This window comes from Dipodomys spectabilis, unplaced genomic scaffold (genome assembly GCF_019054845.1).
Source record: "Dipodomys spectabilis isolate Male_0828 unplaced genomic scaffold, ASM1905484v1 ptg000199l, whole genome shotgun sequence".
Lineage (NCBI taxonomy): Eukaryota > Metazoa > Chordata > Mammalia > Rodentia > Heteromyidae > Dipodomys > Dipodomys spectabilis.
The window spans coordinates 1,864,827-1,891,859 of record NW_024870876.1 but is presented as its reverse complement, the minus strand read 5'-3'; the positions used below and the strand labels follow the sequence as shown (position 1 = coordinate 1,891,859).

At 37.7% G+C, this 27,033-nt stretch overlaps 1 protein-coding gene across 2 annotated transcripts in view; it reads left to right on the top strand.

Annotated features, from left to right (window-relative positions):
* The first annotated feature begins 3,047 nt into the window (after window positions 1-3,047).
* Window positions 3,048-27,033, top strand: part of Rp1 (RP1 axonemal microtubule associated) — a 172,292-nt gene continuing 148,306 nt past the window's right edge. The window contains exons 1-3 of one of the 2 annotated variants that reach the window (XM_042696148.1): window positions 3,048-3,659; window positions 5,624-5,795; window positions 8,556-14,089. In XM_042696148.1, the coding sequence (XP_042552082.1) occupies window positions 3,048-3,659; window positions 5,624-5,795; window positions 8,556-14,089 (6,318 nt within the window). Of the gene's footprint in view, window positions 3,660-5,623; window positions 5,796-8,555; window positions 14,090-27,033 lie in introns of those variants that run through there. The other variant, XM_042696149.1, reaches the window with a different exon arrangement.

The following is a 27,033-nucleotide window of genomic DNA, read 5'->3' as shown; positions in this document are numbered from 1 at the left end:
CTGAAATCTGGGGGTTGTGATTTGAAGCCCAGGCAGGAAAGTCCATGGGCCTCTTGTTTCTATTAAACTCAGAAAAAGCTGATGTGGAACTGTGGTTCAGTGGTAGAACACTAGCCTTAAGCAAAAAGAAGCTCAGGGACAATACAAAGGGCAAGCATGCATGTGTGTGCACGTGCGTACGCATGCACACATGCACACACATGCACACACAAATTACAATTATATACTCACAAATATCACTTTCAAAATGGGATGGAAAATGTGTCTCAAGTACTATTCATGTTAAATATTTTCAGATTTAGCATATAAGTCAACCAAACTAAAAATTCATTGGCAGTTGAGAGTTCTGGAATCTTTTATTTAAATTCAGAAGAAACCAATCTTCTTTACATGTTATTTTTAATAGACATACAGTAATTGTGTATATTTATGAGTACACTGTAATATTTTGACATGCATATATAATTTGTAATAATCAGGCCCGGGTGAATGGCATATCTGCCACCTCAGACATTTATTACTGAGGAGAGTTATCATTTTTGCTAGCTCTTTTGAACTACTCAATTAATTGTGTCAGCCACAGATCCCACTGTGCTATAGAACATTGGGAGTTATTCCTCCTATCCAACTGTATCCATGACCCTTGAGCCAGGTGCTCCCTTAATAGTTGATGAAGGTAAGGAGATTATGTAGGCTGCCCAAGGTCAGACCACAGTTTATGTGACTGGGATGAGAGGAGGCTGTAGTTTTGCTGACTCCACTGCAAAGCTGGATTTCCCAGCTTCTGATGCACATGCCTATGATGGCTCCCTTTATTGTCTTAAGAACTGTAAACACTTTAAACCTCTCGGGAAGGGAGGAGACACCTAATTTTCAGGCTGATCTTCCAATGCTTTCTCCTAAATTACATACAAATAAGATTTGCAAATCTTGGGGATGTAAGAAAAGTCTTCACTGACAGCTTATAAACATTTAAGTGAGTGAACCAGGCTAGATTTAGAAGGTAGTTTTGCCTTTCTGTATCTTCACAATACCTATCACATCTATTTGTTCAATTTGTCTTCAAGGCTTGCAGGGCTGTTTATTATCAAAAGACACTAATAATTACATTGATTTAAAACAATAGAAAGTAGTCACAAAAGACTATAAACTGAAAAACAAGCCTAGAGCCAGATAAATCCTAGTAGAAGCTAAACTGCAAGTTTGGCTTCATTCCATATCTTGGCTATGGTGAATAATGCTGCGATGAACATGGTCATACCAAATGCCCCTCGGTAGATTAATGGATCAAGAAAATCTGGTACATATACACAATGGAATTCTATGCTTCCATCAGAAAGAATGACTTGGAAAAAAAATGAAATAAGCCAGGCCTAAAGAAATATAGGTCCTGTGGTTTCCCTCATTTGCAATAATTAGTATACATCTATGATAATTTTATCAGATGAGCTATGTACATATGACCATATAAGATGATGCTAAGTGAAATGAACCCCAAGATAAGACATGGACACAAGAGGTCTTTCTTTGTTGTTGTTTTTAATGTACTATGTGTTTTTTTTGTTTCCCTTGTATTTTCTTCCTCTATGGCATATCCCCTGTTGTCACTGTACTTGATTTTGGTACCTTGTATCTTGTATATACATATGTCTAATTTGGGGAGGGGAAAGGGAATAAGAAAACGCTGAAATAAGGACACAGGATGACCCTTTGCAACAAGGATAACCATAAGACTGTATATTGGAAATGAACTTTACAAGTTTGGGGGGGGGGGAGTGAAGGAGGTCAGGGAGGGAAGGGATAGTGGGAGAACAACATGGGAAGGGGTAACACATTGCTTGACAAGAAATGTACCCATTGCCTTACTCATGTAACTATAACCCCTCTGCACAGCATTTTTACAATAAAATAAAATAAAAAACATAAGAAAAACTAGCTTGATGGAGAAGTTGTAAAGGAAAATGGCCAGCTCAGGTTGATGTGTCAGATGATTTGCCTGCATCTCCCCACCCCCTTCTAATTTACAGTGGAAACATCTGGTACTAAATATGGCTCATATTTGAAGGTCTATGTGATATTTCCTTCTAGAACTTATTGTTGGGTACATATTATCCTTCAGATATACTCATTTGGTTCCATCCAAAGGACAATATGAACTTTAAAATCTTTTCCTATTTTCCTCCCTTACTGTTGACCAGCAGAACCCAGTGATGAATTATAAAACTCTGGATTTGTTTTGTAAATTGTGTAACTTTATTAACTTCAAAGTCTCAAGAAAGGTAGCAGTCAGTGTAAAATAAATATGAAATGGGGCTGGGGAGGTAGGTTAGCAGTAGAGTGCTTGTGTAGCATGTAAGAGCCTCAGGGCTATATCTCTAGTAGAAGGAAAACAAAAATGAAAATAAGTCCTACAAATGTTCATAGCTCTGCCTTGCAGTGGTAATGTGCATTAACACTGGCCTACATGTATATTTATGGACGTTTCCCAATTAGTATAAGGATGTTCCTATATAAGTCAACATAATAGCATATATGGTTTTCAAACTACTTTCTCAGTTATATGTCATGATTATTATCTTTGTTTTCAAAATCTGGGTATGTAGTTCAAGCTAGTTTTGAACTTGTGATTTCCCTGCCTCAGCCTCTCTAGTGCTGGGGTTGTAGTAATACAAAATCAAGTCACTATGCCCAACTTGTCATGGTCATTGGTCTATGACCCAAATTACACATCTATAAAGCCATATTTAATGGCTGAAGTTTTCCACTGAGTGGGAATATACATTATAATTTATGTTGATCCTTATTACTGTCTGTAGCCTTTTAATTTTTCAATTATAAATGTTCTTATTTATTGCTTTGTGCATATATTTTTTTTTACTGTGGTCCTTTCAAATTTTCCTTCAAAGTTGTTAGCATAATGAATAAATACAATCCTGCATGTCTATCAAATATAATTAGCATGCATTAGGATTATCATATATTCTCTATGGTGCATCTGCAGAATGTTATTCTGAACAATTTGCTTTCCTCTGTAGGTCTCAGCCAACATGAGTGAGACTCCTTCTACTAGTTTTTCCACCATTCATAGAACTTCTGACGGTCAAGTTCCCTCCCGCCGTCATTTAAGCATCACTCATCCTGTGGTGGCCAAGCGGATCAGCTTCTATAAGAGCGGAGACCCCCAGTTCGGAGGAGTCAGGGTGGTGATCAACCCTCGTTCCTTCAAGACCTTCGACGCTTTGCTGGATAATTTGTCCAGGAAGGTGCCCTTGCCTTTCGGGGTGAGGAACATCAGCACCCCCCGAGGCCGGCATAATATCACTAGGCTGGAGGAACTGGAGGATGGTGAGTCCTATTTGTGCTCGCATGGCCGCAAGGTGCAGCCGGTGGACCTGGACAGGGCCCGCAGGCGCCCGAGGCCCTGGCTCAGCAGCCTCGCCATAAGTGCGCATGCGTCCCGCCACCCCACTGTTGCTGCCGCTCCCAGCATGCCCCGCGCCCCGAGGAGGCTCCTGGTGTTCCAGAATGGCGACCCCAAGACCAGGCGCACAGTCCTACTGACCAGGAGGGTCACTCAGAGCTTTGAGGCCTTTCTACAGCACCTGACCGTGGTCATGCAGCGCCCAGTGACCAAACTGTATGCCACGGATGGAAGGAAGGTGAGCTAGCTGGATGGTGGGGGAGAGGTGGGGAAGTCCCGCTGGCACCGGGCGGGTCTGGGGCCTGGTGGGAGTCAGGTCCTGGAAAAGGCCGCCCTGGCCTCCTCCGCCCTGGCCTCCCCGGCCCTGTCCTCCCCCGCCCTGGCCTCCCCGGCCCTGGCCTCCTCTGCCCTGGCCTCCCCCGCCCTGGCCTCCCCGGCCCTGTCCTCCCCCGCCCTGGCCTCCCCCGCCCTGGCCTCCCCCGCCCTGGCCTCCCCCGCCCTGGCCTCCCCGGCCCTGGCCTCCTCTGCCCTGGCCTCCTCTGCCCTGGCCTCCCCCGCCCTGGCCTCCCCCGCCCTGGCCTCCCCGGCCCTGGCCTCCTCCGCCCTGGCCTCCCTGGCCCTGGCCTCCCCCGCCCTGGCCTCCTCCGCCTGTTCCCCTGCTCCCTGTGTCCTATATCCCCCCCCCCTTTCTCCCCCCCTACCCCCCGCTTCAGTTCTCTCTGTTCTAGTTCTATTACACTTGCAAGTTCCAGTTCTTGCCTTGTGTTCCAGTCCTCTCTGTTAGCGACCTCCCTGGCTCCCAGGCCTCTCTGAGTTCCAGTTCTCCCTGTGACAGTTTTCCCTGTTCTACTTCTCTTTGTTCCAGTCCTCTCTGAATTTCAGTTCTTTCTCTGTTCTTGTTATAAGTTTCTAAGTTCCTCCTGTTCTCCCTGTTCTAGTTCTTTCTGTTCCAGCTTGCTCTCGGTTTCATTTATGAGTTGCATGTCTCTCAGTTATAGTTCTGTTTCAGTTCCCTCTGCCCTAGTTCTCTCTCTCTGTTCTAGTTCTGCATTCCAGCTCTCTCTTGTGCTTCTCTCTCTTGTGTTCTAGTTCCTTCCTTATGTTCCACTTCCCTGTTAGTGTTCTTCCAGTTCTCTTTGTCAGTTTTGTCTCTTTTCTTTCTGTTCTACTTCAGTTCTCTTTGTTCTTGTTCTCTCTTCTGTCCACATCTTCTATGCTCAGATTTTTCTCTCTGAGTTCCAATTCTTTGTTCAAGTTCTCTTAGAGTTCTGTTTCTGTTCTAGATCTCTTTGTTCCTTTCCAGTCTCCCACCTTCTTTTTTTAAAGTTCCATTTCTCTGTTAAAGTTCTCTCTGCATTAGTGGGCGAGCTTTCTCTCCCTCCTCTCATCACTCCTTCCTTCCCTTCTCTCTAGTTTTCCTGTTCCCCTTGTTGAGCTTATAGAGAGTGATTTTGTTTTGCCCTTAGAATCTGGGTTTTGGTCACAAGAGTTTCCTCTACTATTATGTCTTCCTTTGGCACAGAATCAAGTTTTGACAATCTAGTTAGACAAAACATTTTCCTGGAATTCCTCCTGGCATATCTCTAGTTCATAATATGTTCTCAAGAGACCACATTTCCTATCCAGACGGTTTTCAATAAGCCCTTTCCTAGGTGGCTCTGAGTACAGCCATACACTTGATTGCATCAGACTTTGGGCAGAAATGTATGACTTTCCCCCCACTGGTACTATGGCCTGAACTCAGGGTCTCATGCTTTCTCTTTACTCTCTTGGTCATGGCTAATGCTCTGCCATTTTAGCTGTGTCTTCTGTCCATCTTTTTATGTTGGTTAATAGGAGATGAAGACTCTCAGACTTTTCGAGCTGAAGTCTCTGATCTCACCCTTCTGACTATCCAGGATTACAGGCTTGAGCTACCAGGGACCAGCTTAGGGCATATTTGACTTTTTTCAGTTAGGACCAAAGACCAACTTGTTTCTCTTCAGCTTCAGCTAGTATGTAGGTTCCCAATGGCTTATGTTTCTGCTTTTTTGTGGTTGTTATTTTCATTTATTTTTGTAGATATCATTGAAGCCTAAGAAAATGAGTGGTTATCTTTTTATAAGCCTTGGAGATGGTGAATTGATTCACTGTTATAAAATTACTACATGAAAAGAAGAAAACTTGCTCACATAAGGACCATGATTCATTGGTTTCTTCTAGGTTCCTAGTCTCCAGGCAGTGATTCTGAGTTCTGGAGCTGTGGTGGCAGCAGGAAAAGAGCCATTTAAACCAGGAAATTATGACGTCCAAAAGTACTTGCTTCCTGCTAGATTACCAGGGATCTCTCACCGTGTGCACCGGAAGGGAAATGCTAGGTCAGAAAACAGAAAGAGTAAGTAACTATAAATATGTAGGCCTTTAGTCTAGAGATTTTTTTCTTGTTTTCAACAGTGCTTTAATGACCAATTTTATTTAACACAGAACACATGAGAGGCTTAAAAAAATCCTAAAATGAAATTGGGTATTTATAGTTAGAAAGAGATTGTAGTCAGAAAGAGATTATTGTAATTTTTAAAGACTTTTCCAAGTCAACTAATGATATATATATATATATATTTAAATTGAGGAGTTATGCTTTTATATTTTAATTTTTATGGTACTAGGGTTTGAACCCACTCTACTGCTAAGCCACATTTCAAACTCTTTTTTTTTTTTTTTTTTTTGCAATGGTTATTTGCTGTTTTTTTTTTTGTGATAAAGTTTTGTTATTTGTCTGGACCTGTGAACTTTTTGCCCTGTTGCCTAGAACTATGATCCTCCCAAGCTCATCCCAGCTAAAGCTGGGATGACAGATGTGTTCCAACATACCCAGATATTGCTTGAAAAGGGGTCTTAGGAATCTTTATTCTGGTTTAGTCTTTAATTGAATCCTCCTCCTCTTAGCTACCTGAGTAGCTAGATTTACAGGTGCAAGTCACCATACACAGTTTTTTTTTTAAATTGTGAAAATACCATACAGAGAAGTTACAATTACATGGGCAAGCCATACACAGTTTTTTTTTTTTAATAAAGTAGCCTAATTATTGTTTTGGAGAGGCATTTTATGTAACCTGTTTAAGTGACATAGCTGATAGTTGCCTTTTGTTTTCTGAATAGTATCATGAAGCATTCATAGCTGAGCTTGATGGAGTATTAGAGATGCTGTGTTATTTTCAAATTTATATGCTTTGTCCTCTGAAATTATTCCTGTAACAATAATCTGTTCAGCCAGGCACCTGTGGCTCACATCTGTAATCCTAGCTACTCAGGAGGCTGAGATCTGAGGATTGTGATTTAAAGCCAGCTTGGCTAGGAAAGTCTGAGAGACTCTTATCTCCAATTAACCACCAAAAAAGTTTGAAGTGAAGCTGTGGCTCATGTGGTAGAGTGAAAATTCAGGGACAGTGCTCATGCTCTGAGCTCAGTCCTCAGGACTGGCACTAACACACACACACACACACACACACACACACACACACACACACACACACACACACTATCAGTCCATAGGACCTCTTTTTATTAACAGAAATGTTCATTTAACCAGTTCATGCTGATTAACAGTAATATAGGTTAATTCCCTGTGTTTGCTGCTTTGTGAGGCATTACTCTTTGGATATCAAAGCAGGAGGGCTTTCTTAAGTCAATGCTAATCTCATTATTCATTGTGTTTAGTATTTACAGAGAAACTTTAGCTCTATCCTAAAATACTGATATACATTATATTCGAATTTTAAATTTTCATTGTCTTTATAAATGGAATAATATGCATTTTAAGAAGTAATATTCTTTTTGCTTATGTGGGTAAAACACTTCTGTCATTTAATTATTTCACCAGTATACTCAATATATCATCATTGTGCACTTATTTTATAGCCATTAGGCTGTCAGTTGTATGTTATACATTGATAGAACTGTTGGCCCTTTCACTAAAATAATTTCATTTTTTTTGCCTTCCATCTCCCTTCTTTTCTTGAGACGAAATACAGTTTAATAGCCCAGGGTAATCTGGGACTAGACCAGAGTAGCCTGGAACTTGTAGTCTCCCTGCCTTAACTTTCCCAGAGCTGAGAGTACAGGTGTGTGCCATCAAGCCTACCCTTCTTTTGTGTCTGATGGTGGCTTCTGATTAGGATTTTTGATCGTTTAAAAAAATCTGCGGGCTTTAAGTTTTGCTTAATAAATTAAGAGTGAAACATTTTCACTTAGAATTTTGGTAAAAGTATACCAAAAATAATGAAAATATTTTTGGATTTAAACTGAAACATTAAATGTGATTAGCTGATGGTGAACATGTGCAAACCTATATAAACTACTAAGAATTTGACTGAATTTGAGAAGCAAAAGTACCAGAGTTAATGGTAAGAGCACATTAAAAGTGATATTAAAGCTGGTCACCAGTGGCTCACGCCTGTAATCCTAGTTACTCAGGAGGTTGAGATCTGAGGATTGTGGTTCAAAGCCAGCCTGGGCAAAAAAGTCCATGAGACTCTTATATCCACTTAAACACCAGAAAACTGGAAGTTGAGCAGTGGCACAAGTTGACAGAGTGCTTGCCTTGAGCTGAAGAGCTCAGGGACAGTGTGCAGGCCCAGAGTTTAAGCCCCATGACTGTGGGTATTGAAGGTGGGTGTGTGTGGTGTCACATAACTATAACTGAAACACTTGAAGATTAAGGCTAGTCTGGGCTATTGTAGTAAGAACCTATCTCAAAACAACAAAAGTAAAAATCCAGACTTATGTCTAATGGTGTTGTCTTATGTGTCATATTTAATATATTATACAACTACCCTGTTTATGTAGTGAATATTAAATTAATGATTAAAGTATGTTATTGAAGTTGCTAAAATTCTATTAATTTCCTCATTGACGTAGAATTGTAGGTTTCTCTTTACCAGTGGTTTAAAGAAAGGATATACCAGGTGTTATAGTAAGTTTTCTCAAATATTTATTGAATGCATAGAGTTTGGATACATAACTATACTATGAAATACTAATGTTTCCTTTCTCTTCTTTTTTTTTTTGCTGCCTCTTACATTGGATATTTATAACTTTTCTGCTTTCCATATTGAACTTTGATGTGGGCATTTTTTATTCTTAAAAATCTTGAAAGTGAGCACACATATGCCTTCAATCCCAAGTTCCCAGGTTTATTCTGTTTCTTCTGACAAAACACATTACTACTCAGACTACTCTTTTGCTAATGAAAATTGCTTGGCTTTAGAAAAACATGATTCTCAGAACTTAACAGTCTATCCTTCTGAAGATGATATTGAGAAATCAATTGTTTTTAATCAAGATGGTACTGTGACCATTGAGATGAAAGTTCGATTCAAGATAAAAGAGGAGGAAACCGTAAAGTGGACGACCACTGTTAATAGAGCTGATCTTTCTAATAATGCTGAAAAGAGTGAGAGTTTTTCAGGAGGAACAGATAATCAGTCATCTAGTTTAAAACTTGGAACATGTTCCTTTACTGGAGATGTTTCAGGCAGCAAGCAAGAGGGTAGTTTGACAGAGGAAATAAACATGCAAGGGACAGATAGAAAGGCTGAGACTTACAGTTCTGCTAGTTGGGAAAATACTGCTGTGGACATAGATAACATCCAGCAGAGTCAGAATCAAGTAAAGAATCATTTTTATAGGCCCCCTACACCTGGACCAAGGAGAATAAGACAAAAGAAATCTGTGATAGGGAGTGTGACCTTAGTATCTGAAACAGAAGTTCAGGAGAAACAATTTTCTTATAGTGAAGAAAGAGAAGCTGGAGAAAACAAATCTGAGTATCACATGTTCACACATTCTTGCAGTAAAATGTCATCAGTATCTAACAAACCGGTACTTCTTCAGATTAGTAACAATGAGCAGATGGAGTCACCTTTAGAAAGACAAAAGGAAAGTAGACTCCTTAAGTCAAGTGCAATAAGTTCTGGTGTTATAGAAATTACAAGTCAGAAGACGTTAAAGATGTCACATAATAATGGTTTACCACCAACCATATCAGAAAGCTCAACTATAGAGGAGTGTGTGGTTAATAGTGTAATATCAGACAGCAAAACTGATAGCAAAAACTTGAGAACTTATGATAATTCCACCAATAGATTAGGTCCTGCTTCAGCAGATGCAGCTCATTCTTCAAGGAGCAGCTCTGAAACTGACAGAAGTATTTCTGAGGTTCGTGCTTCACTGGGATCCTCTACTGACACGACAAAACTTGGTAGACTAGTGAATGAATTTGCTCAGTGTGGCTTAACCAATCCTCCAGAAATTGAAAAGCAGATTTTGCCATCTGTTGCCAGCAAAAGGAAGAAGAAGAAATATCACCAGCAAGTGATAAATTCCAGATATCAGGATGGAGCTATTGCAGCCAAAGGACTCTCCAATGTTAGTGCAAGAATAAACAGACGTAGAATTACACAGGAAGCCATCTTGCAAGATTCAGGCAATCCCCTTAAAGGGGACATGCTTTGTGAGGAAGATACCCATACAGATGATAAGGCAATTGAATCAAATAATTTTTGTTCCCAAAGTAATCTCAGTCCCACACTTTCCAAGAATATCCACAGAAATAAATTAAATACGATTCAGAATTTTAAGACCCAAGGACTTTTAGCCAAAAGAAAATTCAAAACATTAAAGAAAGTAAGCTTGGTAGGACCTAAAAAGAGAGAAGTTGGTCAAGGAGATGAAGTATTTCTTCCTAATGAGTCTAAATATTTCAAAAGTACCATGGAAAATAGAAGTTTATTTCATGTGTTTAGCCTAGAGCAAAAACTAAAAGGTTTTCATGGACTAAAGTCTCAAGAAGAAATGGCATCTAGAAACTTGAGAGGAATGGCAAAAAGGAGTTCCATTCCAAAAGTTAATGATTCACGTATAACTTTGAAGAGCCAGAAAAAACAAAAAGGGGATAAATTGAAATCAGGTGCTATTGTAAGTAAACAACATGTCACAACCAGAGAAAATTCTTTAGCTTCCTTGAAAAAAGCTGATTTTCCTGAGGATATAGCACATCATTCAGTTCAAAATTATATACAGAGATGGTTGCAAAACATAAATCCATATTCAACATTAGAAACTAGGAAATCAGCTTCACTATCCAAAAAAGAAAGGAATGTGGTAACTTATAATAGTAATGGTTTTCCAGGAAATAATTCTCATACAAGTTCTGAAAAAAGAAATAATTTTGTTATGGAAAGAAATAAGCATGTAACTAAAAATGCCACTTTGGTAAGAGATAATGTATGTGAAGAGGTATGTAAATCTCTTATTGCCAAAGAGGATGGTGAAGAACTTAACAAAGATCTCTGTGAAAGTCAGGATTTATCTCTGGAGGATGCTTATTTAATTTCCCTGCATGAATTTTGTACTTTGACGAAATCAGCTATTAATGATCATGACACTAAAACTCAGATATCTACTGAAAAGCCTGAACCAGAGGTAAGCCTTGTGTACCAGGAAATAAAAGGGAAAAGTGTAGAGGCTGCCATTCAAGTAGATTCTATGGAAGACAACATGACAAAAGACCTTTTACCATTCCTTTTGCTTCGCCAACTACAAGCTTCAGTGCCTAGTATTCATAAGATTCAGAATGGAGTTCTTCAAATGCCAGGTCCACTTTCAGGTGTCTCTTTACCTTCAGCAATATATAATGTATCCACCAATCTCCTTCTTGCTTGGCTCTTGGTGCTGAACCTAAAGGAGAGTATGAATAGTTTCCATCAAGGTGATGCACCTGAGTTTACTAACAGATCTGAAACACTTGCATTGTTGGAGTTTCTAAAGCATGTTGCTATTACAGAGGAAGCTGATGACTTGAAGGCTGCTGTTGCTTGTTTAGTGGAATCTACCACAAACTGCAGTGAATCCATAGAGAAAAGGCAAGGTATGATACCTGCAGGTCCTTCTTCAAATTGTACCACTGACAACATCCAGGAAGCTCCTAAGTGCAGTGAAAGTGAAAGAATACAAAGAAAGTCTTTGGATGGAGGCCACTCTTCCAGTGAGGCCTGTTGCGCTGAGTTCTGTGTTTCAGAGATGACTAGCAAGTTATGTGATTCTCCATGTAAGATATGTACTGAGAATATTATATGTAACCACAGTCCTACTTTTTTCACTAGTGATGGTTGTGCAATGGATCAGACTTCCATGAATAAGGCTTATTTTCTAGCTACCAATGGTATATCTTCCCATAAGGATTATGCTCAAGAGGAACATATCAGTGAGGCAGCTTGCCCAGTTTATGATAACCATAGTCCCATCCAAGTCTGCAATACCATCAGCTTTTTAAATTCCAAAGAAAATGAACATACAGATAATTTGGAATTAACCAAAGAGTACAAAAGAGTTGATGAAGTCCAGAAAGACCTAAATATTTTAGCAGATTCTGGATATAATAATGACTTAAACATATTGTTGTCACATCAAAGTGACAGTAATTTAAGTCCCTGTGCCCTTCTCCTAAATAAATCTGATCCAGAAGTTGATAAGTGTAATTCTATAGATGAATTTAAAAATCATTCATTAAAGAAATTTCAGGATAAAAGTACATCCTTTGATAGGGAAGAATCTAGAACTTCTGAAGAACCAGGTTCCGTAACTAACAGCATATCAAGTGAAAGAAATAACATTTCAGAATTGGAGTCCTTTGAGGAATTAGAAAACCAGGACGTTGATTTATTTAATACAGTAAATGTAAGAGAGAATTCTACTGAAGAATCATTTGAAAAAGAGTTAAAAGCCAGTAAAATTTTGGAATTGATAGACAAATCTAATAGGAATCTTATAACAGGAGAAAAAAGACAAGGTGTGATTTCTGAGACAGCCAGTGGGAGGCAAGTGACACCACCATCTTTAGATTTTTGTTATGATTCCAAGCAAAGTACTGAAAAGGACATCAGTGCAAAAGAAACTAAGTCGAGAGTTAAAACAATGGTGAAAAGCATGGAAAACAGTAGTTATTGCAAGTCTTCTGTTGATTTAAAAAAATGTTCCAAATGTTCAGTGACTTCTGACTGGACAGATGATAGACCACACAGTGAGAGTGAGCAGCCGTGTAACACATCTAGTGATGACCACAACAATAGTGATGATATTGCTCAAGAGAAAGAATACAACAAAGGATTTGTTAAAAGGACAATAGAAAAGCTGTATGGGAAAGCAGACATTATTAAGCCATCCCTTTTTCCTGGGTCTATACATAGATCTCAAGTTTATCCTTATAATTCTGTGGAATTTCACTCTGCTAGGAAAGCAAGATTTTATGATGTGGAAGGTCAGTCTTTTGTCTCTTCTGCACAGGTATCTGGTAGTTCACCTATGTTACAGGAACCCTTGAATGAAAGACAAGGTAAATGTGATGTTAATGATGTGCAGGACAGTTATCATGCTGATGACATTGTGGAAAATGATGCAAAACAAAATGATCCTAACTGGATCCTTAGTGACAAAGAGGAAGGAGAACTTATTGACAAAGGTAAGTGGCTCCTTAGAGAAAATCATTTGCTCAGGGTGTCATCTGAACATCCTGGTATGTACGGCAATGCAGACACCACATCAGTGGATACCCTGCTTGATAATAGCAGTACTGATGTGCCATATTCACATTTTGGAAATCTGGCCCCAGGCCCAAGAATGGCTGAGTTGTCCTCTTCAGAAGTGGAGGAAATGACTCAACCTCCGGAACTGAAATGCAATTATTTTAACTTACCTCATGGTAGTGACTCTGAGCCTTTTTGTGATGATTTTTCAGATGTTCAGAATAAATCTTGTGCTAAAGAGAGTGTACCAAATCATCACACAGAGGAAAAGAGTAATCATGGGTCAGAAAGAGTGTGCACATCTGTCACTCATTCCTTTACAACTGTTAGTAACAAAGTCCACCCTGTCTCTGATAATACCATAAAAAACCAACCATTACCTAGCAGTAATATGTCTCATGCTGCACTTCAAGAAGGTGATTCTTTGGATAGACTCTATGCTGTTTGTGGTCAACACTGCCCGATCCTGACTGTTACTATCGAGTCAGAAAATGAAGACCGAGGATTTGCTTATCGAAAAGATTCTGATATTGAAAATTCCTTGGGTTTCCATTTATGGATGAAAATACATCCGTGTTTACTACAGTCAAACAAAAACATACTCAAGGTTAAGAAGAATACAGCAAATATGAGAAAAGACTTCACCAGTGATGCTATTGGTAATTCATTTGATCTGACTTATTTCAATAAGGTGTATAAAAGAAGGAAGCCAGAAAGCATCAACCTCATGGACATAGAAGAAGAAAGTAATTTAAAGAATTTTCAATCATACTTAAAGAAAAGTTTGTTCTTGCATACATCATTAGTTGTGGGTGGTGTGAACTCAAACACACAAAGTCATACCAATTGGACAAATAATACCTTTAAAACGGTTGATGGGAATAACAACTTATTAAACAACAGGTTGCAGCACTCAAAAACAAATCTCAACCAAGCAGCAAGAGAAAATATTAACTTTTATTGTTGTTTCATTATACTTGGTCAAGCTTACTTATTAGGTATTTTCCAAGTTGTGATAGCCTTAAATATTAGCAATGGAAATATATTAAGGATATATTATATGTTTGAGGGTGAAAATATTTTCATCTGGGAAGAGGATAACCGATAAAATTTAACTCATTTTGAAAGCAGAAATGGAAGATAATTTATAATTTCAATATTAATTTGACTTTTTTGTTAATACATTTTTCAATGTATTCTTTCAAGAGTAAGGATTTCTTAACTCTTTCAAAATGACCTCACTATAGAAAATCTAGCTTTGATAAACTGATTTCACTTTTGTCATTCCACTGTTGGTTTCCCAAGAATTACAGTTTTTAATGTGGTGTCTTCTAAACTTATATAATTTCTTGTATCTGTATTTTTTCCTCCATGACATCAAGCTATGCATAGTACTAGAATTTCTTTTTTCATATTTTGTACTGTCAGCTTTGTCTTAACATTTGTATAGACTCTACTGGTGAATAAATGGAATAGATATAGCCTTACAGTACTTCATTTATTAATTTTAACTCCTGATTTGATAAAAGTTATTACTGAAAGGCTTTCACCACAGTCTCCTAGTTTTTTTGTGCCAAATATGTTAGGCTGTTTCCCTCAGAGCATCTATCCAATGGAATTCTCAATACTTTCGTGGGTCAGGAGTCATAAGCTGCCTTTCTTAGAAATCACATCCTTTAACCTTATGAACAGCTCCTTACATTCTTGTTCTTACTCCATCTCTGTAGCATCCCCGACACATAGGACCTGTTTTACAGTCTTGTCCATTGTTTTTTTTTTAAAGTATATTCTAGTTGTTCAAAAGGTTTTCATCATGGTGTTTCACATATGCACATACATTATTGCTGAAAATACTTTATGTGCATGTGTAAGGTGGAACAATGAAGCTTGCTGAAACTGGGTTGGAAATTGGGGAGGGGAGTGAGGGAGGGTGATGGGGTAAGCCTAATCAAGCTTTATACATATATATGTATGTATGTATATATATATATATATATATATGTATATATGATGGACATATCACAATAAAACCACGCTATTAAAATTGTGGGAAAAAGAAGTTACAATTTTATAAAATTATTTGTAAAAGGTCAAGAAATCTGAAGAAGTAAGAAAAAAAAGGAAAAATCAAAGCATTCTCTGTGAGGGGAAATTAAAGAAGTTTGGAGGATTGAAGAATGTTATCCTTGAAATTCTCTTCAAGTTGAGAGTCTTTGTATGTTTGTCTGCTTTAATAAAACAAATATAAATAAAAACATGTAATTGCTTAGATACATAAATTTGACTATGAGTCAAGTTATTTTTAATAATTGTATATTGGTTGTTGTGTTAACCAGGAAACCTTTTTAAGACTCCTTTCCATTCCGTAAGTATATGATAGTTGAAGAATAAATATTTTTTAAAGAAAAGGTTTTATAAAACATGGAAATATATTGCCTGCTGTCCAGAACTGACACAAAGTAGAATGATTGATGTTCTTGGAAGAACACATGGAGGTGGTAACATATATTTAGTACTGAAGAGCTAAAAGTAATTACATAAAGCATAGTTGTTTGGTTTTAATTCATAATGTCATAAATCCATAAAATTATGAATTCTACTTTATCAAATGAATACCACCTTTACATCAAATAGTCTTTATCTACATTGAGGGAGTTCCTTTTTTAATCAAAATATAGAAGTTATAGTCTGTAAACTTCTGTAGTGAGTATCCAGAAATTGTAATGAAATAAAATAGTCACTAACTTTAGAAAAATATTAGGAGACAATTAACACTAATTTTGTATCTATTGTATACAAGGAATTATGGTGAAATTTCAGGCTTATTTTTGTAATTTTTTCTTGTTAAGACAATGTCTAGCTTTTTTATTATTATTTTCATTATTTTTTGATAGTACTTAGGTTGGAACTCAGCCTGCATTTTGTTGATTGCAAGTGTTCAACTACTTGAGCCACATCCCAGCCCATTTTAAATTTAGTTTGTTTTTCAGATAGCGTGTTGTACTTCTGTTTGAGGAAGGCCTGGGACCTTGATCTTCTTACCTCTGCCTCCTTATTCTTTTTTTCCCCCCAATATATAAATGAACTTGGGAACAGAGAGAGAAATTTCTTTCATTACTGATGGCATATAGTGGTATCATATCAGTATTCCAACCTGTATTTTTTTTATTATGAAAGTACCATACATTACATGAGCAAGGTAATGAGTACATTTCTTATCAAGCATTGTAGCCTCCTATTTTGTTTCCCCTTCCCATCCCTTCCAATCCCTTCCCATCTCATCCCCCCCCCCCGTTCCCCTCTTCCCCCCCCCCCCCGCAAAAGTTGTAAAGTTCGTTTTTCAACATAACATCTTGTACATCTCACTGTTGCAATGGGTCCACCTGTATCCCTAAATAATTTGTTTTTTTTTCCCCTTCCCTTCCACAAAGTATACCAACATCAAATACAGTGAAAATGGGTTATACCATGGGGGCGAGACATACAAAGCAACAAATAAATATCTTATAAATATGTTAGAAACAATAGCAAGAAAGAAGAAAACATTTGAGTCCTTATCTTGGGGTCCATTTCACCTAACATCAACTTATCTGACCATTTTTGCTTGTCTCAGACATATACTAGTTATTGCAAATGAGGGAAACCATGGAACCTATGTTTCTTTGGGCCTGGCTTACTTCACTTAATAGAACTTTTTCCAAGCCTTTCCATTTCCTAACAAATGGGGCAAGGTCATTCTTTCTGATGGAGGCTTAGAATTCCATTGTGTATATATATACCACATTTTCTTGATGCATTCATCTACTGAGGGGCAGCTGGGTTGGTTCCATATCTTAGCTATAGTAAATAATGCTGCAGTAAACATAGTTGTGCTGGTAGCTTTAATATGGTCTTGTTTGTGATCATTTGGGTAAATGCCCAAAAGTGGATTGTTGGGTCATAGGGGAGCTCTGTGTGGAGTCTTTTGAGGAACCTCCATACTACTTTCCAAGGTGGTTGAACAAGTTTACATTCCCACCAACAATGAAGTAAGGTTCCCTTCTGTCCACATCCCCTCCAGCATCTGTTGTTATTAGAGTTCTTGATTCTAGCCATTCTAACTGGGGTGAGGTGGTATCTCAATATTGTTTTGATTTGCATTTCTTTTATGGCTAGGGAGGTTGAGCATTTCTTCATGTGTCTATTGGCCATCCTTCTTTCCTCCTCAGCGACGTTTCTCTTTAAGTCTTTAGCCCATTTATTTATTGGGCAGATATTTCTTTGAGGATTTGTAGTTGGGGGATTTGATTTTTTAAGTTCCAGGTACATTTTAGATCCAACCTGTTTTTTTTTAATGCCCCCCCTTTTCTTAAACTGCATCTTTCTTTTTTTTCACATGAAGAAAGAAGAGATAAAAGGTTGAAAATATTTGTCCTTGTTCTTTAGGCAGAGAGGTAGAGAAATTCTTTTTCTTGGTGCTGGGAAGGTGGCTCAGTGGTAGAGCGCTTGCCTTGCATGCCTGAAGCCCTGGGTTTGATTCCTCAGCACCACATAAGCTAAAAAGAAAAAAGCTGGAAGTGGCGCTGTGGCTCAAGTGGTCGAGCGCTAGCCTTGAGCTGAAGAGCTGAGGGACAGCACCCAGGCCCCATGACTGGAAAAAAAATTCTTTTTCTTTAAACATTAAAAAAAAATTATTTTAGAGGTGATGTACAGATGGGTTACAATTACGTAAGTCAGGTAATGAATACATTTCCTTTTGAACAGTATCACCCACTCCCTCATTCTCTCCCAGTTTTCCCCTCCTAACTTTCCTTTCCCCAAAATTATATAGTTCATTTCCCACATAGTGTCTAGTGGATTTCACTGCTGAATTGATTTACCCTTTGTCCTACCATTTCTTTTTTTCTTTTTAGCATTACAGATTTTTTTTTATTTGTGAAAATACTGTACAGAGGGGTTACAATTAGATGGGCAAGATAATGAGTACATTTCTTATCAAGCATTGTAGCCTCCTCCTTTGTTTCCCCTTCCCATCCCTTCCCATCCTCCCCCCCTCGCCCCCCCCCATCCTCCCCCTCACCAAAGTTGTAAAGTTCATTTTGACATGACGACTGTACATGTCATTTTTGCAATGAGTCCACCTGTATGTCCTACCATTTCTGTGCTTCTCCTTTCCTCTCCAAATCAGACAACCTTACATATAAGACAAAAGGCATAGAAATAAAAAAGTGACAGAAGCGAGTACACCCAAGGAAAAAGGAAAGAACTACAAATAGTGCCCCATTTCTTGGAGTTTAATAAGCATCATTTTATATGATCATATGTACATAGGTCTTGAGCCCTTGTGATCCTCTCCTAATAATATCCTACTTGGTTCTCACTGTGTGAATGTTAAGAGTGCTGTTTAATTAATTCTGTCCAGGTGTAATTATTTGTCTTTTACTATCCATTGGGTTTACTTGTAGCTTTATAGGCATATTCTAATGACTAAAAATTAGGGAAACCATGATGCCTAGTTTCTTTGGGTCTGGCTTATTTTGCTTAGTATACTTTTTTCCCCCCAGTGTTTCCATTTACTTAGAAATGGCACAATGTCATTCTTTCAGATGAGAGCATAGAATTCTGTTGTGTATATATACCACATTTTCTTGATCAGTTCATCCACTGAGGGGCATCTGGGTGGATTCCATATCTTGGCTATGATAAATAACGCAATGAGTAGCCTGGTTTGTGCCCAGGAGTGGGATTTCTGGGTCATAGGGGAGCTCTATGTTTAGTCTTTTGAGAGAACTCCATACTGCTTTCCAGAGTGGTTGAAGCAGTTTACATTTCCACTAACAGTGTAGTAGTGTTCCTTTTTGCCCACATCCCTGCTAGCATCTGTTATTGTCAGTTTTGATAATGGACATTCTGACTGGGATGAGGTGGAATCTCAGTGTTCTTCTGACCTGCATTTCTTTATGGCCAGAGATTCATGTGTCTATTGGCCTATTTTATTTTTTCTTCATAGTAGTCTTTCTTTAAATCTTTAGCCCATTTATCAATTGGGTTGTTGTTTCTCCTTCCTTCCTTCCTTCTTTCCTTCCCTCCTTTTTTTCTTTCTTTCCTTCCTTTCTTCTTTCTTTCTGGTTGGTCATGGGGCTTGAACTCGGCCTGGGTGCTGACCCTCAGCTCTTCAGCTGAAGGCTAGCGCTCTACCACATTGCCACTTCTGGTTTTTCTGCTTGTGTGGTGCTGAGGAATCAAACCTAGAGCCATATGCATGCCAGGCAAGCACTCTACCACTGAGCTACCTTCCCAGCCCCAGGTTGTTGTTTCTTTGAGGATTTGTTTTTGAGGGTTTTTTTTTTTGAGTTCTAGGTGTATTTTTTATATGAGGCCCTTGTCTGATGAATAGCTAGTAAAGATCTCCCAGCTTTCTATTTATCTTGCTAGCCGTGTCCTTGGCCATGCAGAAACTCTTCAGTTTGATGCAATCCCATTTATTTAGTCTTTCTTTGATTTCTTGTGATTCTGGATCTTAGGAAGTTTTGACCTGTGTCAAGGAGTCCTAATGTATCTCCTGTTGCTTCCTGTAATATTTGCAGGGTATTTGCTCTTACCTTGAGGTCTTTGATCCATTTGGAGTTGATTCTGGTGCGGGGAGATATATAAGGATTTAACTTCAGTTTTCTACATGTGTATAGCCAATTCTGCCAGCACCATTTGTTGAAGAGGCTGTCTTTCTTCCATCTGATGATTTGGACTCCATTATCAAATTTTAGGAAGCTATAGTTCTGTGCGTTCATTTCTGGGTCTTCTGTTGCATTGGTCCTCAGGCCTATTCTTGTGCCAGCACCAAGGTGTTATTTTTATTATTACTGTGGCTTTGTAATAGAGTTTGAAGCTTGGTGTTGATATTATTTCAGCACTGTTCTTCCTGATAAGGATGATTTTTGATTTTCTGGGTCTTCTGTTAATTCCATATGAATTTTTGAATTACTTCTTCTATATCACTGAAGATTGGTTTTTTGGATTTTGATGGATATTGCATTGAATTTGTAGATAGCTTTGGGCAGTATTATCATTTTCACCATGTTAATCCTTCCAATTCAGGAGCATGGGAGGTTTTTCCACTTCCTTAAATCTGCTTTAATTTCCTTTTTATTTGGGTTTTTGAAGTTTTCGTCACAGGGAGTCCTTCACATCTTTGGTTAATTTAATTCCTAGGTTTCTTTTTATTGAGGCTTTTACAAGTGGAATTGAGTTCCTGATTTCAGTCTCACTCTTCTCATTGTTGGCATACAGAAAAGCTACTGATTTTTAAATTGTATACCCAGTGCGGGGGGGGGGGGGGGGGAAGGGGGGAGGATTGGGTGGTGGGGAGGTAGGGGGGAGGTAGGGAAGGGATGTGAAGGGTAAACAAAGAAGGAGGCTGCAATGCTTGATAAGAAATGTATGCATTATCCTGTCCATGTAATTGTAACCCCTCTGTACAGTATGTTCACAAAAAATAAAATTAAATTAAAAAAAAATTGTATACCCAGCTACTTTTCCAATGTTTCAGATCAGCACAAGTAACTTAGAAGAATCTGTGGGATTAAAGAATCCCACAGATTCTGTGGCACCATGTCATTTACAAAGAGGGAGAGATTTACTTCTTTCTCTCTTTGGATCCCCTTTACGTTTATCTCTTGCCTTATTGCTCTAGGTAGGAGTTGCAGTACTATATTGAAGAGTAGTGGAGAGAGCAGACATCTTTGTCTTGTTCCTAATTTTAGAGGAATTGTGTTTAACTTTTCACCATCATGTGTAATAATGGCTATAGGATTATTTTTCTTTTAGAATGAGTGTGCCTTTTAGATATACTGAGGAGGTTGGAGAAATCGCAACAACCAAAGATTTAAGAAATATCAGGCAGTCAGCATATGGTTTTTACAATATTACTACATCAAAGAATGTCCTGGGTGGCTCCAATAATTTGTGAAAATTAAACTGAAATTATAATAATGAATTAGTAATTCAGGACTTGCATTTCTTACCTGAGTTCAGGCTCTTGGATCTTAAGGCGGTGTGGTGAAATTTTATGTATGCCCACCAGATGGCAGCTGTGCAACACATTTTTCAGAAGCTCAATCACCTTGAAATGGAGACTTGGATGGTTATGGGGAGTACATAAAGCCCTCTGGCAATCTCAGGGTTGGCTGATTCTGCTTGGAAGAGGGGCGATGGCCCACAGGTATAGAGATAACTTTCAAGTGTTAAACTCAGAAGTTTAGGAGTTTTCAGAATAGAATAAACTAATTTGTAGCCAAAAGTTGCAGTTCAGAAGTTGAACTGTTAAAACATCAAAATTGATCACAAGGAAAAGCCTGCTTTAAGGAGGGTAGGAGCCCTTACAATTCTTAACAATAATTGAGTTACACCAGCACAACTATGTTTATTGCAGCATTATTTACCATAGCTTAGATATGGAACCAACCCAGATGCCCCTCAGTAGATGAATGGATCAAGAAAATGTGGTATATATACACAATGGAATTCTATGCCTCCATCAGAAAGAATGACATTTCCCCATTTGTTAGGAAATGGAAAGGCTTGGAAAAAATTATATTAAGTGAAGTAAGCCAGGCCCAAAGAAACATAAGTCCCATGGTTTCCCTTATTTGCAATATCTAGTATAGGTATGAGTCAAGCGGAAAAAGTCAGAGAATGTGATGTTAGGAAAACGAACCCTCAAATATGTATTTTAATGTTTTTGTTTCTTTCATACATGTGTTTCTAACGCATTTATAAGATTATTTCTTTGTTGCTTTGTATGTCCCTCCCCCACAGTGTAACCCCCACTTTCACTATATTTGATGTCAGTATAACATGTGGAGGAGACGGGGACAAACAAGTCGTTTAAGGATTCAGGTGGACCTGTTGCAACAATGAGAAGTACAAAATGTCATGTCAAAACCAGCTTTACAATGTCGGTGTGGGGGGGGAGGGGGGGTATGATTGGGTGGGGGGGAGGGGGGAGGCTGGGAAGGGAGGTGAAGGGTAAACAAAGGAGGAGGCTGCAATGCTTGGTAAGAAATGTATGCATTATCCTGCCCATGTAATTATAACCCCTCTGTACAGTATGTTCTCAAATAAAATAAAATAAAATTAAAACAAAACAAAAAAACAATAATTGAGTTAATGAGTCATTGTCTTGGTGTATAAAAGTGACTTTTATGTGACACTTTTATCTCTTTTCAGTGACAAAAAACACTATTTTCAAGGTGTTTGAACTTAAGCACTGAAGCCATATTTCATGTTTGTAGTGTGGGTCTCTTCATCTGGAGAATGGGACCATTACAACAACATTCCTCATGAGGAATTACCTTTTAGGTTATAAGAGTACTAAAGAACTTGTTCTGTGCATAAACCCTGGCACACAATGCTAAATATATTTTAACTATTTTAAAAAGTCCATCAATGTTAATGCCTTTATTATACTTCTCAAAAGTTGGTCTTCTTCCAGTCAGGAAGCACGTGTACTCTGTTGGGTCCTGAGATAGTTAAAATAAATGTAATGTACATTCATTAGTATGACCTTTTTTTTAAAGATAAAAATGACTAACATTTAGGCCTTGTTTGATGCCAAGTATTCTGGGTTCTTTACATGTACGCTGCCAGTTAATTCTCAGAGTACCACCTCAGATCAACAATAGTGTTTGCAGTGTGACTACAGAGGGGGTCTAAGACTCACAGAGGGAGTCCAGTAAAGAAGGGTTTTCACTTTAATGTTTGTATTTTGCTTCATAAATAGTCTTGAGTTTTGTGGTTTCATCCTCTGTATACAGATCAGCCCTGAAAACACACTTTTTTTTTTTTTTTTTTTGCCAGTCCTAGGGATTGAACTCAGGGCCTGAGCACTGTCCCTGAGCTTCTTTTGCTCAAGGCTAGCACTCTACTATTTGAGCCATAACACCACTTCTGGCCTTTTCTGGTTATGTGGTACTGTTTTATGCATGTTAAGCAAGCACTCTACCTACCTCTAAGTCACATTCCCAGCCCTGAAAACACACTTTTTACTCACTTTGATTGAGGCTGAGAGCTTTTGTCACTCTGCAGGGCTGAATAGTAAGTCAAAGTTATTTTAATCCAAAGTAGAATACTTTCCTCACACTAGCATATTTGAGAATAGTTTTAAAGGCAAAAACACAAATTTCATACAGATAAAGCATGAATATATACTGAACATTTTTATTTAAGTCACAAATTAAGGAGCCATTAGCATATTATAAAAAGTTCAAAAGCAAATTTAGACTATCTCCAAAACTAGAGTGATAAGGAATGCTAAAATGAACATGGGTCTGTTTTGGAAAACAATTTATTGTATTCTGTTGGTCATAACTAATTTATATTTCCATAAGAATAATTTGTATTTTTACAACTTTCAGGGTTGGAATATAATTTTTTTCTTTTCTTCTTTTTTAATTGTGAAAATACCATACAGAGGGGTTACAATTACATGGGCAAGGTAATGAGTGCATTTCTTATCAAGCATTGTTGCTTCTTCCTTTGTTTCCCCTCCCATCTCTTCCCATCCCCACCCCCTCCCTTGCCGTGCTCCCCCCCAATATAATTTAAAGATAATGAATCACAGAGAAAATTCCTGACAGTGTGCTTGACAAGGCATATTTGTGTTGTCAATTTCAAGGTGTTTCATTGTTTTTTTCCTCCTAAAGGTTTATCTTTCAGAGACTTTTGTGCTTTGTAAAAGAATTTCCTGAAGACATAACAACGTATGGCTGATAAAATTTTCTAAGATGAAAAAAATAAACCTCCAAACAGTGACAAGTCTTAGGATATTTGATGGCTTAGAGCAGATCTGTTCATCCTGTCCTGGATGACAAAAATATTTAGTAGAGACTTTAGACACAATATAGAATGATGGATTTTTAACGATTACAAATCTTCCTGACTTGTGCATCCATCAGTCTTTTCTCTAAGCATAGATATTTTAATTTCTTACCAATATTTACTTCTGATTTATGCAGCTTTACAAACAACAGAAGGCAAGTAGTAAAAATCATTAACTGTTTTTCCTCTTGAGAATAGTTCTTATCTTTTCTAACACTAATGTTGATGAATGGCTGGAATCTATATACTGCTACCTAAGTAAGACTCTTTGAAGCTCAGGTGAATCAATAAAGTTAAGTAAATTAAAATAGAATGTTGACTTAGTGGTAAAACATGACTTTCACATTATAAGAATTCATTGTATCAATACTGATAGTTATTAGTGAGAATGAGAAATGGGTACCATTAAACTACTTATATATGACTACTTTATATATTTATGGTTATAAATGTATTTAATATAGTGGTTGCCTTGACATTTATTTTAGGCCTGACATAAATTACTTGAAATCCAATCTTAGCCTGTCACCTTTGGCCTAATTAAAGCCTTGCCAATTTTTCTGGTTGTTTGGCATGTAGTCTGTTTCTTCCTTATCTCACAGACTGACAACACATTTTACAATTACTGACCATGATAAAACAAATGGTCAACACCAGAATCATGTAAATAAATACATAGTATGGGAGAGATGGGGAGAAGCTACTAGTTTAACTGAGCAAATCTGCAGTTCAGTGGCAGATTTAAGGGATAATTCCCATGGATCGTAGCAAAGGAATCATCCCACTACACACTCCACTCCCACTTTAAGTTTTCTATTTACTTGTTTTGCCATTTGAATGACATTGGAATTTGTTTCAGAATACCAAATATAGCCCAATTAGTTTTCCCTTTCATTAAGAAAGGCCAATTGAGATCTCTCTAGATTTGTCATTTTGTGGCTTTTGTTTACTTCCGTGCACACAGTGGGTTCTGTTCATAATATCCTTCCAAAAGGCAAAGAATAATGTAGCATTATGGAGATGCAGTCTGTTTCTTGATTTTTTTCACAGGGTTAATATTAGTTTCAGCTTGGTATGTCCTGTTCAGTCACCCACTAGGCATAATTATGTAGACTTTGGCAAATTGGGTTGAAATGAAGTGTCTGATTGATATGAAGTATGTGGCATGATGGACCTGGTTGGTCCTGAGCAAGACAGGGATGAAGTAAGTCTACAGTGTATGCTAAGTTGGATGTGACAATTGATGTATAGACAATTGACCCACTCATTTCTGCCTGACATTAAAAGCCCATAGCATATCTGCCCTGAAAGCTAAGTAATTCAGAAGTTTCATGTATTTGGTGAATTTTCCATTGTAGTTACTTATCAATTTATACATCTATGGCCAGTTTTAATCAGAAATCTATGTCTTAAATGATTGTTTATGTTCTGACTTTTTGCATATTCAATTCTTTCTCCATTAGAGGCATCTTCCTTTAAGCTTTCTTCTGTTGTTTACTAAGTTCTATGTTTTTTAATACCATTAAAATTTTTTTTTATTGATGTTCTTTGTCCTCAACCTCTCATTTTCTGTTTGTATTTTTACCAGTAATTTTTTTTGTTACATCAGGGTTTTTATTTTGATAACCTTGTAAACATTTTCTCCAGCTTAGGCTTTCAGTATATTTCTACATTGCCTTTTTATTGAGCTACCTTTTGTTTTCCATAGAGAGAAAATTCATTACTAAATCCTTCCCAAGCGCTTTACATCTCTGCCAGTACAGATGTGTGTATTTGTTTCCATGTTTCTTTTCCCCTTGGAACATTGTTTTTCTTGGAGACATTCATCAGAATGTCTTCTCACCTCTCCCTCCAACTCTCCATTAGGGATTTGTTTTTTCTCCAGGCCTGCTATATAATACCACCTTGGAGCTTTTCTTCAGCAATATTCTGAAAATCTCTGTAAAGTCCTGCTTCTTGAAACTTAGACCTTGCTCTTATTTTAGGCTGTAGTTTTGATGGATCAATTTCTGATAATTTGTAAGATAGAGTATATGGGAGTTATATTTTTCTTTGAAAAATTTTCTTTTCTTTTTTTTTTTTTTTTTGTGTCCAGTCATGGGGCCTGAACTCTGGGCCTGGGTGCTGTCCCTCAGCTCTTCAGCTCAAGGCTAGCACTCTACCACTTGAGCCACAGTGCCACTTCTGGCTTTTTTCTTTTTGCCTATGTGGTGCTGAGAAATCGAACCCAAGCCCTCATGCATGGAAGGCAAGCACTCTACCACTGAGCTACCTTCCCAGCCCTTTATTTGAAATTTTGAGTGTATAAAATGCCTTTATTTTTTCTCATGCCTGATTAAAGTGATACAGTATTATACACTAGAAATAATGCAATTTTATCATTTGTAGATTTTTTTACATTTGTTTTACTATGCATTTGTTTGTATTCTTCAGTTCTGGGAATTTGTTTTATATTGTTTGGTTTTTCTTTCCCTTTTATTTCTTTGTTCTTTCATTTTAGAATTACTACTCTTAATATCACTTGCAGATGATGAACCTTTGGATTAATTCCTTAACCATAAATTTTCATCTCTGTTTTTTGTTATAGGAATAAAGTTCTGGTATAATTTACATTGTACCCTCAGTTTCAAACATATGAATTAATGAAGTTTGATAAATAGAAGTACTCAACAAAGAGGATATTTTCAGAGCCAGTGTGTTTTTGTTATAAATATATATTTTTATTGTAAAGATACTGTACAGAGGGGCTACAGTTACATGAGTAAGGTAATGAGTCCATTTCCTATCAAGAATTGTTACACCCTCTTTATATTTCTCCTACCATCCCTTTTCTCCCCACCTACTCAACTCTTCCCTTCCCTCTCCCCCCCACAAAGTTGTAAAGTTCATTTTCAACATACTGTCTTGTACATCTCATTGTTACAATGGGTCATCCTGTATTCTTATTTCAGCATTTTGTTATTTCCCTTCCCCTCCCCAAATTAGAAAAATGTATATACAAGATTCAGGGCACCAGAATCAAATACAGTGAAAACAGGGGTTATACCATGGGGGAAGAGCATACAAAAGAAACAAAAAAACTCATAGTACATTAGAGCTAGTGGTTTTTGTGCCCCTTTGCAGCCAATCCCTTCCCTCTTTCCTCACTTTTAGAAATTTATTTTGATTCATTGTTACTTCAGTCGGTTGTTTGTTTTT